The 15,089-nt window shown below is 45.5% G+C and overlaps 1 protein-coding gene across 1 annotated transcript in view; it reads right to left on the reverse strand.

Annotated features, from left to right (window-relative positions):
* The window catches only part of DTD1 (D-aminoacyl-tRNA deacylase 1), a 96,886-nt gene that overhangs the window by 74,943 nt on the left and 6,854 nt on the right, over positions 1 to 15,089 (reverse strand). Inside the window, exons 3-4 of the mRNA XM_054023797.1 lie at positions 13,066 to 13,301; positions 106 to 203 (exon numbers count right to left, since the gene is read on the reverse strand). Coding sequence (XP_053879772.1) covers positions 106 to 203; positions 13,066 to 13,301 — 334 coding nt within the window. The remainder of the gene's footprint in view (positions 1 to 105; positions 204 to 13,065; positions 13,302 to 15,089) is intronic.

The raw sequence follows: 15,089 nt of genomic DNA on the forward strand, positions 1-15,089 counted from the left end.
GATACAGAACAAAGTCAAGCCACCCAATTCTCAGCAGGGCACGTCCACCCTGAGAACTCTCCAAGAATTTCCCTCGCTCTGAATTAGAGCCTCCTAAGGGCTTACCTGCTTCGGATCCATGGTGGCAGCAGGGGATTCCAGTTCTATCGTCACAGGACCATCATTCTGGATGTTTACCTGCATGTAGGCTCCAAACTTGCCAACTGAAAATGAAAAGAAAAAAAATGTCACGGGGCTCTTGAAAGAAGGATGCGCACCAAAGGATCACACTATTGAAAAAGTGGGGTCGACATTTTTTTTTTTTAAATGGCTTGTTAAAGTTAGGCCTGTTTTCCTATATGTAGGTGCCTAGATAAATGGTCTGACGTTCAAGAGTGTTGAGCGCCCAGCAACCTCCTAGAATGAAATGCTTATAAATAAATTAAGCAGAAACACTCATGCTTTCATCACATCAAAATGTGAGGGAAGGGACCATTTTTTTGTTCTGTGGTTGAATGGGGTTCTGGTCCATTACTAGGGCTCCAAGGCACGATGATAAATAATAACTCCATAGCCTGTTTTGGTAAACGGGGGCTCTCTGAAGTCTGTGGCCTCTGATAGTTGCATAGCGTGAAGTGGAAAAAGGTAGGGACGTGGCTTACGAGAGAGGGGGTCTGCTATTCGCACAGCTAGGTGAACGCTGAAAGTATAACAGAGCTTCCAATACAGAAGGAGAAGTTGGATGGGTAGCCTGGGCAGCTCTTAGTTCATGCTAGAATGGCAGACAAGAGATAGTGCTCTTTCGGTCGGAGGATAAAGACGCAGCATGTGTTTTTGTTTTTGAAACCATAACAGGAAGTCAGGATGGTAGAGGGCCATGTTTCTGGTCTGTATTTGGAGGATAAGAAGCAAGAACACCGTATTTAACCATAATAAGCAGCTAAACTGGAGGGTGGCCTACAGGCTTTACGGGGTGGCTGGATGAAGATTCTTCACTCATATTGGAAAGGTATAGGAGGCAGGGAGGGTGGGGGGGTAAAAGGGGTTGGGACGTTGACTTGCAACAGGGTGGAGCCAGAGAGGCAAGATGCTCCAGTAAGCCTCAACCATGAATTAGCTCAAATAGCGGGTTTGGGGTTTTGGGGGGGCACAGTTTTGACACTATTTACAGCAGGGTTCCCAGCATTTTTTCCTAGGGTGCCCACTTCACCATGGATTGGTGCCTGGGCACTTCAGTTCCCACCACACTTGGTCTCGAAATAGTCACTGCAGTCTGAGGTTTTTTTCTGTACACGTTTTCTCCTGTCCTTTTCTGCCTGCTCCTTTTCCTTCTCCTTCCTCCTTTAGTTCTCCTGCAGCTCTTTGTATTTCTTCAGCTTCCTCCATCCCAAGTTTCTCACCTGCCCCCTGTGCTCTCCTTGTCTCCCTTCCTATGTGGTTGAGACTGCTCTGCTGCTAGCCCCAACACAGTCCCTCTCCTGATGCATGAGCTTCAGTCTCCTTTTTAGCCCTACTGTAGAGACAGCAGGTGGCAACACAGAGAGAAAAATGCTGTGTAATGCCTCGTGGGAGAGGGAAAAGGATACCAGACAGACAGAGAGGAACAGTTACCCAGAGGCTCCTTTACCCGTGAACACGGGTACCTGGGAACCCTTTAAGGAGCCTGGCGCACCCCTAGGCTGGGACAGCTCCCTGAGACGCTGCCTTATGGCAACGCTACCAGAGCTTAATTGTTTTGGTGAAGAACATCTGTTGCAAAAACATTGTGCTCTTTTGAATAACGCTTGAAAAGGATTTTCAGCAGACAGGAAATAGTCATATCTCAAAATTTGCTACTCCAAGTTTTTGGGCATGCTGAGCCAGTCTCTGAGGGAACAGCTGGCTGTGGGCAAGTGCATCCTCAAAATTACGGACTAAAACGAGTTAAAGCTCCCCCAGCACAAGGGCTTCTTCCATTCTCCAAAGCAAAGTGGTGAATAACCCCGGGGGGAAATATTTCCCCTGACCTTGAATTCGTGTTCCCAGCACAGATGTGCATTAAGCCACATCGAATAGATCAGATACATCAGACGTTAGCAGACAGTGGAGGTGATGTGGAAAAGTCCCATTTCTGACTGCATAATATACCTGAAGAAATGTTCTGAGACCCGTTTTCTGTTCGCCAGATAAAAGCTGCGTTTTGCTACGCATAGTGAGCTGAATCCCCACCTGCCCATTGCAGGCACATACGTTCTGAATCTCAGCAGAAATACCACGTTTCTGTTGCTTAGCAGGCCACACCACAAACAGCGCATCCAGGGGTACCACACGGCACGGCACGGCGTCATGTAGAGGCCAGCTCCAAGACAGCTCTCCGAGAAAGTGCAAGGCGCTGCGTGTGAGCCAGAGGAACGGCATGGGTTTGGCCACAGCAGGCCCACTGCAGCACAACCCTGTGTGTGCATGGGAAGAGAGGGTCTGCAGAACACAACTGCCTTCATAACACATTCTGTAGCAGTGGCTGAAGCCAGCCTGCATAGTGCTTCACATCCTCCCTTCAGGCCGAGAGGCTGAAGATTACACTCACCCTCCCACACTCCCATGTTGTTCCCCAGTGCAAAGCCCTTTGCTTGGGCTCTGAACTGCAGATGGGGATTTGACCAAATCTTTCCACACAGATGGGAGCAACTTGCTTTGAACAACGGTAACCAGATAAGCACCGAAGCTGCTATCTTCTTTCTGATAATCAAAGACGTAACAATGCACTGCTGCTCTTTCGGGGCTAAAAGTCACAACATTCCAAAACATAAAGCGAAAAGATTTCTTGCAATGGAAACTCACTAATGACTTCCCTAAGAACTGACAATTATGAAGAATTATTGCTTCAAAAAAGCTATGACAAACCGTATTTTCCATTCAAATAAAGATACCATGAAATATTCACTATCCTGGGGAAATGCCATTCTATTCTCAATTGCTAACTAGCTATGCACCAAAAATACCAAGTAATAATGGAAAATAAAACAATTTACGAGACTGAAGTGCTACCAAGCAAGTGAAAAACAGACCTGATCTCCCTTGTACTGCCTCTTTCTCAATTTGCAAACTTGCAGGAGACTGGAACATGAAAGGGGTCCCACAGGGAGATGACGTCAGAGCAATCAAAAAGCCACAGTCATTATAATTCTTTTGCACATTGCTTAAACTCTTTGCCACCCACAACAGATTAAAACCCACAGAGAAACCCCAGATCATTTTTCTATATTTGTGGCCTGGAGGTTTGCTGGTGAATCACATGGGCAAATGTTTCTGGGACTATTATAAATGATTCACAGCTGAAAAATAAGTTTTAGAACACTGAATCTAACAACGGTTAACCAATAGCCATGTCCACAGACCTAACGTCTAAATATCTATTCAGACGTTTAGGGGAAATCTCTTTGCATTTACGTTGATTATGGCACAGAACATCTTACAGGTTTGGTTCCTGTTTCTGATAAACACATTAAATCTGGAACTCCAGCATTAAACACAGGCTAGCAGGGATGGTCCACACCAATGCCTAAAAAGTATGCAAAGTGGTTACATGTTTACATAGCTTCCCCAGGAAGTGACTATAAACTCTGGATGAACTTGTACCAAAAAGGCGATTATTATTTGTATACTACATACTCCGATACGACATAGACCAGTGGTTCTCACAGTTGGGCTGCCACTTGTTCAGCAAAAGCCCCTGGCGGGCCAGGCTGGTTTGTTTACCTGCCGCGTCCGCAGGGAGCTGCGGGAAGGGCGGCCAGCACACCCCTTGGTCCGCACCGCTTTCCGCAACCTCCATTGGCCTGGAGCAGCGAGCCGCGGCCAGTGGGAGCCGTGATTGGCCAAACCTGCAGACACGGCAGGTAAAGAAACAAGCCCGGCCCGCCAGGGGCTTTCCCTGAACAAGCGGCGGACCGGCTTTGAGAACCACTGACATAGATGACACCAGGTTTATAGCCCCATACTTAAAATTGGAAGAACTGTTTTGATTCAAACAGGCAGAAGCCAAACTTGTCAAATGTCAGTCCAAAAGATAAACAGAATTAGAAAAGATAAGAGCTTCTGAAAACAGCATCTTAAAATGGAAACACTTGCTGCTAATGCTCCGGCTCCTTATACATTAAGGCTTGGGCTACACTAGAGCTTACTTTGGTATGACTTACTTCGCGCAGAGGTGTAAATAATTCACACCCCTGAGGGACGTAAATTACACTGACCTAAGTGCCGGTGTGGACAGTGCTATGTCGGTGGGAGAGCTTCTCCCATTGACATGGTGCGTCTTCACCAGACGCACTGCACTGGCGCAGCTACACCGCTGTAGCGCTTCTAGTGTAGACTCGCCTTAACTGTCTATATCTCCCTGCCCTGGAGCCTCTGTTTCTAGAAAGGTGGTAGTTCAAAATGGCATAATAATGAAAGGAACGCCAGCTTTTGTTCCATCCCGCTTCACTCTCTCATGGGATCTCACAGACCAAGTGAGGAGGAAACCCGCCTTAGCTAGAAAGTCTCCAAAGAGCCGGTCATCCCTCCTGGGGGCAGTTGCTAGCAGCTGTTTGGCTTGCGAGTCAGCTTTCCAAGTACTCGGTCACAGACCGTGCTCCGGCGGCTGCACTGGATAGCCCGGTGCTCATGGGATTTCTATCACTTCCTTACACTTCACCAATACTGCTCTGGAAGAGCAAGTGAAAGATGAAGGAACTACTATGAGTTCGCTACAGACTTCATAGACAGGCTTCTTTTGTTCTCTCTACCTGTTTCTAAGGCATGTATTCTTCAGCAGGAGCCACCATTTTCTTCCTACATGTGGCAACTGCGGCCTCAATTTTGGGTACCTGTACCAGAAATTGCTCCTTTTAGCAAAAGCTGAGATACTTCATTACCTGTCTGATATCCTCTCTTAGAGGGCGCTTCTCATTCAGATGTAATGATTCCTGAAGGCATGAGTTGAGAGGCAAGCCTGGTTCCACCTAACTGCAGAAGGGAAAAATACTTGCCTGACGGCAGTACCTCTCCACCTTGCCTCGCTGGTGGCATAATACAGAACCAACACACCTGGACACAGTGCCAAGCTAGACAGCGGACAACAGTCTGTTCTCTGACCCTGCATATGACTTCTTGAGTTCTGATACAGATGAATTCTTTTCTTCCTTTGACGAGGGAGGGAAGCATAAGATTCTGTGGAAGAGTCCAAATCCCTGCGACGCTTCCTGGATTTCTTTTATATTTTGGGGGGACTTCCAGCGTGCTCCAGTATTGTCCATAGGAGACACGGAGACAAGACGATCTAAGTGCTATTTCTTGGACAAGGCCTTTCTAGAGGGAGTGAGTTCCCTCAGTCTTCTGAAGTACCAAGGGATTGCTGGGTAATAATCCTGACCAGGGCATGGGAAACGATAGCTGTGGAGTGGCCACAGCTAGAGGGAGAAAACTAGCTTGTCTGCTCAGTCAGCATAACCCACCTTAGCACTTTGGGGCTGCACCAGGAATGAAGGAAGGGGGAGTTGTGAAGGCAGTGCCTAGTAGGGTGACCAGATGTCCCGATTTTATAGGGACAGTCCCAATGTTTGGGTCTTTTTCTTATATAGGCTCCTATTATCCCCCACCTCCTCTCCCGATTTTTCACACTTGCTGTCTGGTCACCCTAGTGCTTAGCTTCCCCTGTGCTCTCAGGTCTGCCTGGTGAGAGAACTGATGAGGTAACCAGGGGCCTAGATGGGAGCACTTGGGTTTGCAGAAACGAGGAAGTAATTTCTCTTCTTGCTTGTGTGTCCTGGCTAGGAAATACACGCTTGCATCGTTTCAGAACCAGCTGCCACAGGAGCAGGTGAATCAGTCTGCAGAGCTTTCTGGCTTCTACGCCTGTGATCCAGGGGCTCCTTCCATTTTCTGATTGACTCTCCTCTAAGTCCACCTTAAGCACAAAACAAGTCTCTCTCCCCTAGGCACAGACAAAAGAGAGCTCTGCACTGCCAGCAAAACCCTTTGTTCTTCTATTTACCATATTTATCCTTTGGCTCTCCAGCCAGTCATGTATCGGGGGTAGTCGTGTTAGTCTGTATCCACAAAAACAAGGAGTCCAGTGGCACCTTAAAGACTAACAGATTTATTTGGGCATAAGTGTTCGTGGGTAAAAAAAACTCACTTCTTCAGATCTATTCCTCAGGCAGAGTGAGCAAAACATACAAAACAGAAGAACCTACCCTCTACATTTACAAGCTTCTTCCAAACAAGAATTTTGACTTCATCGCTGGAAGGCGGCTGGGAAATACATGTGATGCCATTTTAAAAAGCAGAAGCAATTTACTGAAGGTGTGTTCTTTACAGCCTTTTTTTTTTTTTTTTACTGCCACTGTAAATAACCCAAAGTTAATATATATTCCATTCCAAAACACTATGTTAGAAGAACATCACGATTTCAAAGGGAAGCACTCAAAAGTCTGGAGACCGCAACCTGGAGGTTTGTAATGCTTGGGTGCGTTTGTATTTGACACGACCACACATTCTTTTTTCCTCTAGACCCCTACTTCAGTCACGGTACACCGAACAGCTTGTACAGTCCATGAGGCAAGAGCCAGTTTGGCTCAATGCTACACCCCTCAAAAATCATATTCCACACACATCCCAAACGTCACTGCACCGTGACCCCCTTCTGACAACAAAAATTACTACACGACCCCAGGAGGGGGGACCGAAGCCTGAGCGTGCGCGAGCCCTGCTGCCCCCAGTGTGGGGGCCAAAGCCCAACCTGAGGCTTGCTGCCAGGGCTGGAGTCCTCGGGGTTTGGCTTCAGCCCTGGGGCCCAGCAAGTCTAAGCCAGCCCTGACGACCCCATTAAAACGGGATCCCGACCCACAGTTTGAGAACCGCTGATCTACACATTAAAAAATGAAATTCCAGGGTCAAAGCCAATGGAGAGTCTGTGGACAATAAAACAGAAAAGACTCAGTCTTCAAAGCCAGGGCACATGCACGAGACCCTTATAACTCAGCCAAATCAAAAACAAATTTTCACTGCCCCCCGAAGAAACCCAATCCCAGAAATAAAGTCCTCCAAAGACGCAAAATACTGTACTAGACTCTCTTGTTACTAACGTTTAAGATAGACTTTACCAGAGCTCTGTACTTTAAATTTAAAAAAAAAAAAAAAAAAAAAAAAAAAATCAGGTCTAGAGAACTACTTTTCCCAAGGGTGGGGCAAGGCCAGAGCATGAATGGGATAAACAGTCGAAGAAAGGAAGTTATCAGGTCAGTCTACCTTTTCCCATTCTCTTCCCTATTCATGACTGTCCATTTGACATTGGGATATGTCAAGAAACTCAATCCATCCCTGGGTGAATCAGCAGTACCCAGTTTAACTATTTCCATCTAGTACCCCAGAATACAGGGGCTACCTTATCCAGTGCGTAAGATTTTTCTGCTCAGGTGGTCGCCCTGCTTTGAAACTATGTGGGTCCTTGATACCGTTGATTGTCAATGACTCTTTTGCTTTATTCATTTCTTCACTATGTGCCCCAAACCATCTTGCAGTCAATGCCTTGTTGTCCTCAATTGCTAGCTGGTAAAGAACGAAGGGGTGCTGGACTGTCTGATGTCTTGGATAGCCTAATCTAACGTCTTCACTGCCATTCTCATATACGGAATATGCCACTTGACATCTTTAAAGTGCTTTTGGCTTGGGAAGAAGGAAGGTGAAGAAATTTCTTGCCATCAGCAAAAAGGGGCGTTAACTCTCAGATAGGCTGCATCTGTTCCAAGGACGACCCATCTGGTAATACAATACAGTAGTGCAACTGAGTGCCACAGCTCAGGAGTTCTCCGGGCTGACAGCTCTTAGAAATGGAACTCTGAGCAAGTGAAAGTGACACAGGACATTATTTGGGGGGTGCTTGAAGTACCCAACTGAGACTGCATGTGGAGAAATCTGCAAGTAGGTATTTTAAAAAGCACTGTATATAGATTCGTAAGATTTTTAGTCCAGAAGGAACCATTATGACCATCTAATCTGACCTCCTACTAACACAGGCCTTATCCAGTGATTCCTGCATCAAACACAAAAACTTGTAGTTGAGCTAATGAACATTTTAGAAAAACAGCCGGTCTCGATTTGCAGACTTCAAGTCATACAGAGTGTAATACATCCCTTGGCAAGCTGTTCCAATGGTTAATTTCCTTCCCTGTAACAAATACACATCTAGTTCCCTTTTGAATATTTTTACGTCAACTTCCAGCCATTGGATCCTGGTATACCTACATCTGTTAGATTCAGGAGCCCTTTCACATCCGGGCCGGTGCAACCGCTAGGTGAACTAGGCGGTCGCCTAGGGTGCCAAGTGGTTGGGGGCACCAAAAAGTTCCCTCCGTATTTCCCCGGACATGTCCTTTTCGTCTTTAAAAAGCCGGGAGGAATTGGTAGAAAGGTCTGGGATTTTTCCCCCTCCCGCCCCATGCAGAGTGCGGCATGGCTGATTGGGCGCCTGTGCCTGATTGAGTTGCTCCCATTGGCCTCCAGCAGCCAGAGTCCCTCCCCTGCTCCCCCCTTCCCCTCCCCCAGTGCCGCGTCGCCAGCACTCTGCAGGGGAGGGGCTGTGCGCTCGGCAGCCTGTTTGGTTTGGCTCCAAACCAGCGGCTCGAGCGGCATGGTGGCAAGAGGAGTCCCGGGGGGCAGTCAGGGAGCAGGGGGATTAGATGGGTCGGGAGTTCTGGGGGTCCTGTCAGGGGGCGGGGAGTGGTTGGATGGGGCATGGGAGTCCCGGGGGTCTGTCTGGGGGCAGGGGTGTGGATAAGGGTTGGGGCAGCCAGGGGACAGGTAGGGTCCTAGGGGGGCAGTTAGGGTGGAGTGGTCTCAGGAGAGAGCAGTCAGGGGACAAGGCGGGGAGTTCAGGGGACAGGGAGAGGGGAGCCTGATCTCGGGAGCAGCCCCTGGGCATGGCTGGCCCCTGGGGTCTATAAAGGCTTGTTGGGATTTGCCCCTCAATGAACCGACGTGCAGGGGGAGGAGGCGCAGGGTGGAAGTTTCGCCTAGGGCACAAAACATCCTTGCACCGGCCCTGCTCATATCAAATACCTTCTCCCTGCCTAGGCACTTATCAGTTGACCAAAATACCTTTCAACTTTCTCTTTGATACAATAAGCTTATAGGCATTAGTATATATGTAAGAATTTAATTAAAATCACAAGTTCATTTGTGCTTATATCATCACCCTCTTAATTCTTTAAAATCCTTTTCCTTTAGAGGTTTGTATGTGTGGTACTTCCAGGGCCAGAGAAATTGTGTTTTTTCCTTTTCTGTATTTAAGGTGAAACGAACAAGCCATTTCTGAGATATGAGACTTTAAAAATAGAAGTAATTTGCTTTTAGAATATTCTTTGGACACATCTCTCAGACAGCATGGCCTAGAAACTTCACATTTGTTTTATTCCTAAATCTATCTAAGGATATGTCTGCACTGCGCAATTAAACCCAAGCTCTCATCCAGGTTTTAGCCTTAACTCCCCTACTGTCCACACAAAGACCTCTGACCTGGGTTTGGAGGTGTTTTAAGCCCAGGCTGGCTGGCTCAGCTGGGGATGTGGGCTAGAGCCTGGGTTCCTTCAGGCTAAATCATTCAAGTGCTAATAGTCCTCCAATGCCCTTCCCACAATTCCCTCCCTCCCAAAGGACGGAAAAGTTCTCTTGGAATTGACACGAAAAACTGAAAAAGAATCTTAGAGCTTCTCAGCACGAAGACCCATAGGCTATGCCCCAAGACGGGGGAGAGCAGAAACAGTGTGGCCACAGTAACTCAAGTATTGCTTTGCAGTGGGCACGCTCATATCTGGGCTAGGCTAACCTGGATTCCAATCACATGGGTTAACTGTGCAGTGTAGACATAGTCTTAGACAATTATCTCCGCCCATTCTCCCCCCGTAATATCTCAGGAGAACTGAACTTGGGTCCCCGGCTAGTTCTCTGGCCAATAGACCATTCCTCCCATTATCCTTCATAAATTCTGATGCACAGAACAATTTCTGGCAACGTAGGCTGCTGACTTCAGGAAGTTTTCAGTACAGATGTCAGGATGTTTGAATGCTCCATCAGGTCCTAGACTGGTTATTACAACTTTGCCAAAGGTTATTACAACTTTACCACAAGCCCCACTGATATATGGCTTCACTGAATATGAAAGTTCCATTAGCTACAGTGCGCTAGTTCAGCAAGATTATTACAGATTGTGAATTCCATCAGCCAAATTACCAGGTGTAGTAGGAAGAGAGCCTGAGACATAAGCCCTTGTATCAGAGGCCTGGTATGAGGCAGGACCTGCTCACAGAATCTGGCAAAAACAGGGCTAATATTGCAGAAATACACATTCCTAAGAAGCACTAAGCAAAGAGCACTCACACAAACGTATCCTGATATCAAGTGGTACCAAAACATCCCAATATCAAGGATGGTACAAAAACATTCCCCAAGGATAACAGGAACACACTGACCCCTCCTAAAAGATAAGGTCAGGATGACAGTACATAATAGAGATGTTTTGATTGAACCAACATGTACAAGGTGGTGGGTGATAACTAGCCACGTCAGGAGGCAGTAACCTTGTCAGAGGCAGTACAGAACTTGTTTGTATCAGGGTATAAAGATGTATCTCAGAGGGAGTATCTTTGTCCAGCCGAGGGAGGAATGGAAAGTCCCACTGTTCACTGAGCTACGTCCATTGTCGCAAGCATACGGGTCTCAGTACCCTCATAGAGTCTGACAGGTGCCAGGGCCGGTGCTACCTTTAAGGCAAACTAGGCGGTTGCCTAGGGCGCCAAGATTTGGGGGCGCCAAAAAGCGGCGCCCCCAATTTTTTTTTACAGAGTTCCTATGCCCTCTCCCCGAGTGCACAGTCGCCGCTCCACTTCTCCCACCTCCCAGGCTTGCAGCACCAATCAGCTGTTTGGCGCCACAAGCCTGGGAGGGGAGGAGAATTAGCACGGGGGCAGTGTGCTCGGGGAGGAGGTGGAGCAGAGGTGAGCTGAGGTGGGGAGTTGCTGCAAGGCTCCCCGGGGGGGGGGAGCTGCCGCAGGGCTGTGAAGGGGCGCGCAAGGTGGAAGTTTCGCCCAGGGCGCAAAACTTCCTTGCACCGGCCCTGACAGGTGCTATTACCATGCTTTGTTGACAACAAACCTGGCCTGGTGCTTTCGTACCTTAACGGAGCTTGTTGTCATTGGGCGGTTCGTTCAATGTCTACTGTGCCAGCTGTCTGCGCAGAGCTGGGGCAGCACACAGACTGTGTACAAACTTCCGAAAGTTTACAAATATGCTGGCAAAGGCATCGCACTCTGTAAGCCACAAACTGCGGGGGGAGATTTTAATATCCATCAGTAGAATTTGATTCAGTAGGTTACAGACTGGCGCAGCCTCCAGAAAGTATAAATTAGTAGATGGTTCTTATAACTGAGCTAGTTTGAAATGTATATTACCTGGCACAGCAGTGAGAACAGCAATTCCCAACCCCTCACACAACACTATTACAGACATTGTGCATTTTTAAACGTACATTTGCAGCAAGACAGAGCAGAAATCAAAGCTATTTTTAAAGTAAAAGCAGACATTCAAGAGACAGTGGTGACTACTATTTTATTTCAAGTGCACAACTATGATGTTGCTTGGAGACAGGGGAGAGACAGAGAAAGTATTTAAAATATTGTTGTCAAAATATAAGAAGCCTCATAGTGAAGCGCTGTAGTATGAGAGTTCAGAAACAATGAAACAGAAAATTCCACAAAGCCAGAAACTAAAGCTAGATATGCCAAACCTTCTATATTTCATTCTCTAGGTGAGCAACACACTTATGTTGTTCAGTTTAATTTCACTGAGAGATGAGGCTTCAACTAAGCAAAGTCAGTATTGGACCAGATTCTGGTCTCGTTGACTTCAAGGAAGTTTTGTTACTGCCTTTGGTAGAGCAAAAACAGGCTCCTTACTTAGTAGTAACTTGACATACACATAAAAGGAAATATGTGATTTAGGCTATAACTATGGTGGATAAGAAGAAGCCTGAAAGCTACAGTTTAAAACTCTGTAATTTCATCAGATTTAGGTTTACTATATTATGTGTCAAAACTGAAACGTCTATCAGAACAACATTACTTAGATCATTATCAGCACACTAACTGCAAAAAAATATTATACTAAGACACTGGAAAGCTGACATGAGACTGATGTTTTAGGAATGGATTTCATCCCTAGCAGACACAATCTTTTGAAAGTCTATATGATACACCGATATCTGGGATAATTATGGTTCATATACTGTCAATCAGGAGATTAACCCTTAAACCTTTCCCTATCTACCATTTTTCTCCTTACTTTTCGGCTTTCCTCTTAAGCAGGATGAAGCAGACCTTGACAATACGAGTTATATTTTTAGACTTCAATCTACCCTACCAGCTATAGCAATATTTACACAAATGTACTTTCTGTATACAATTGTTATACAGTTATACTAAAAATTCAATACAAATTAGAAGAGGACCACAGGAAGCAGAGAGAAAAGACGAACAGAGGGCTGATCACAGGAGAGACTGTTACCCACCATGTTTCCTTTAGCAAAGAGAAGACTGCTGTTTAGTTACTAGGAACGGAGCAGAGAACAGACTGACTAGATTAGAGCCTAATATCAGCAACATATAACATATCCTACTATCATCATCAACATGTAACGTGGTGGGAAACGAAGGAGTAAAAAGTGAAAGTCATAATGTTCACTACCCCGTTCACTTTTTAATGTGACTAGTAGAAAAACCTTAAGGAGAGAAGATTCTGGTTTGGTCCAGCTGTCTGGGGTAGCACCACGCATGGCCACACGTGGGAAGAAAGACTGAGGCATCGGTCTATGGAGCAAAGTATCGATGTTACGAGGTGGCAAAGAGAAGATGGGAACTCTTAGGGAGCAGTCTACATAAGCAGCTTTTGCTGGTGACATTAAAGACTGGGGTTAAACCCCAGAAAGGACTCAGTTCTACCCTAAATGGGAAAGACAAAAGTCACCCACAACATTTTTTAAGTACCCCTTTTTCAAACATACCGGGTCTACCTTACCTTTAATGAGCTCCGGTTTATAGGCTTTTTTAAGTTGTTCTAGGAAGTTGTTGTAGAAAGACTCTGCTTGCTCTGCAGGCATAGCCATGTGATAGTCTGGTTTGTTTCCTTTCAGGATGCACTGAAGAGTAAACTGGCTGACACAAAGCACCTCATACTGTTTATCCATCACGCTTTTAGACCAGTGTTTGCCGCTTTCGTCTTCGAACACACGCAAGTTTAAAATCTTGCGAACCCTGTGAAGAGAAACAGAACAAGGAAGGCTACTTGCATGACCTCAGCTCATTCCGAATCATCATGTGTAAGGTTAACAGATGTGAACGGCACACAGGTATTGATACAAGCACAGGTAACAAGATATATATTATAATATATATGTACAGGTATTTGATCACAAATGGCAAAGATACAAGCCATTCATGCATCCCTTCCCCTAAAAAAGGGGAGTCTTATCAATATCACACATACAGAACCATAGGCATGAAAGCCCTTACAAACTCATCATGCTATTTGTATAAAAGCCTTCTCTTAAACATTTGGGGATAAATAATTTGGAAGCAAAATTAATTGGATTGCGGAGGACAATGGTTTATTTGAGGGGATAAAACTGATTTAGAAAACAGAACCAACTGCCTGGACTGGGCACACAAATGGGCCACAGGGCAACTATGAACTGGGCCCAACAATAGTCGTCAGCAGAGATGCAATTGCCCCCTCTATATGTATGCATTGTTGGTTCATTTCTAGTGTTCGAGCAATAATAATACTCCATTCCCATCCATCTTGATTCTTTTAAGTTCTTCCTTTAACGTTTACTCTGTTTCATCACTTGCAGCAGCCAGTAATGAGCGCTGCGAGTTGCAGTTTGTCTGGAGAAGTACATCCAGGGCAAAACACTACAGTCATCACTTGAAATTGAGCATTTTGTCCCACCCTGAAGAGGATGTTATTAGCCTAAACTTGGAACGCACTTATCATCAAGCGTAAGGCTTTGCCTTTCAGCTGTTTTTACGGCGCAGTCACATATTGATGTTCAAGAATCTCTGAGTGTCAAAGAAACAGAAACTGCTCCTGAATCGAGCTGCTGATTAAAGGCTGCTGGAAGGCCTGCGGCGGGGACTTAAATCATCATCATCATCACTGCTGCACTTAGCAGATGTGACAGCATTAAAATGGTCTCACTTGCAGGATCAACAGAGGAAGTTTCATTCAATGGCACTTGAAGAATCTGGTTAAACCAGTTTGTCATTTTTTACTCCTTAGCAATTCTGGACCATGTTTATATTTTATTTAAGAATAATTCTCTCTCTTCAATCGTTCAGTCCATTCAATTGTTTGTTTCCTGACTCTTTATTCAACTTCATATACGTTGAGTCAGAGACATTAATCCCTTGGAGTTTGGGAATCTCTACATTCTAATCACCCATGTGCAGTATTGATCACCAGCTTTCACGGTTACTAAAGCAAGTATGAGATGCAGTGACTCAGTGAATTGAACACACTTTGAAGATAGGAAAAGTGAGATAAGGTAGTCCAGCTTTGCACAGAAGCACATTTTCAAATTTCCTGCCCATCTTCTAAAAATTTTAGATTCTAACAAGTCAAGCCCCAATACAGTTCACAACTCCACGCACCATTCTCTCTTCAACATCCAATGACAGTTGATTTCACCCATTCTCCACTCTGCTCTCTAATCACCAATGATTTCACCTATTTCATTCCCCTTCTCCTTCCCTCTCTAGACATGTCTGCAGTTTTCTTACTCTTTCTTGTTTGACGTAACAAAGCGCTAAAGTTTTCATGTGCAGATTGAAAAGAGATCCTAAGATTCCTAGTATCACAAAATCTTTCAAATATGTTGTATGTTAATGTAAACAGTTTAAAGTTACATACAGTAGAAATTTTTAAAACAACTATAACACCCAGAAAAAGATAATGGGAGGTTATTTTCTGTGGAAAACACGTAGTGGTTGGTTTATTTGTTTTGGGGACACTTTTCCACAGTGCTGCATAAAATGAAGTGA

Source organism: Malaclemys terrapin, chromosome 3, assembly GCF_027887155.1.
Source record: "Malaclemys terrapin pileata isolate rMalTer1 chromosome 3, rMalTer1.hap1, whole genome shotgun sequence".
NCBI lineage: Eukaryota > Metazoa > Chordata > Testudines > Emydidae > Malaclemys > Malaclemys terrapin.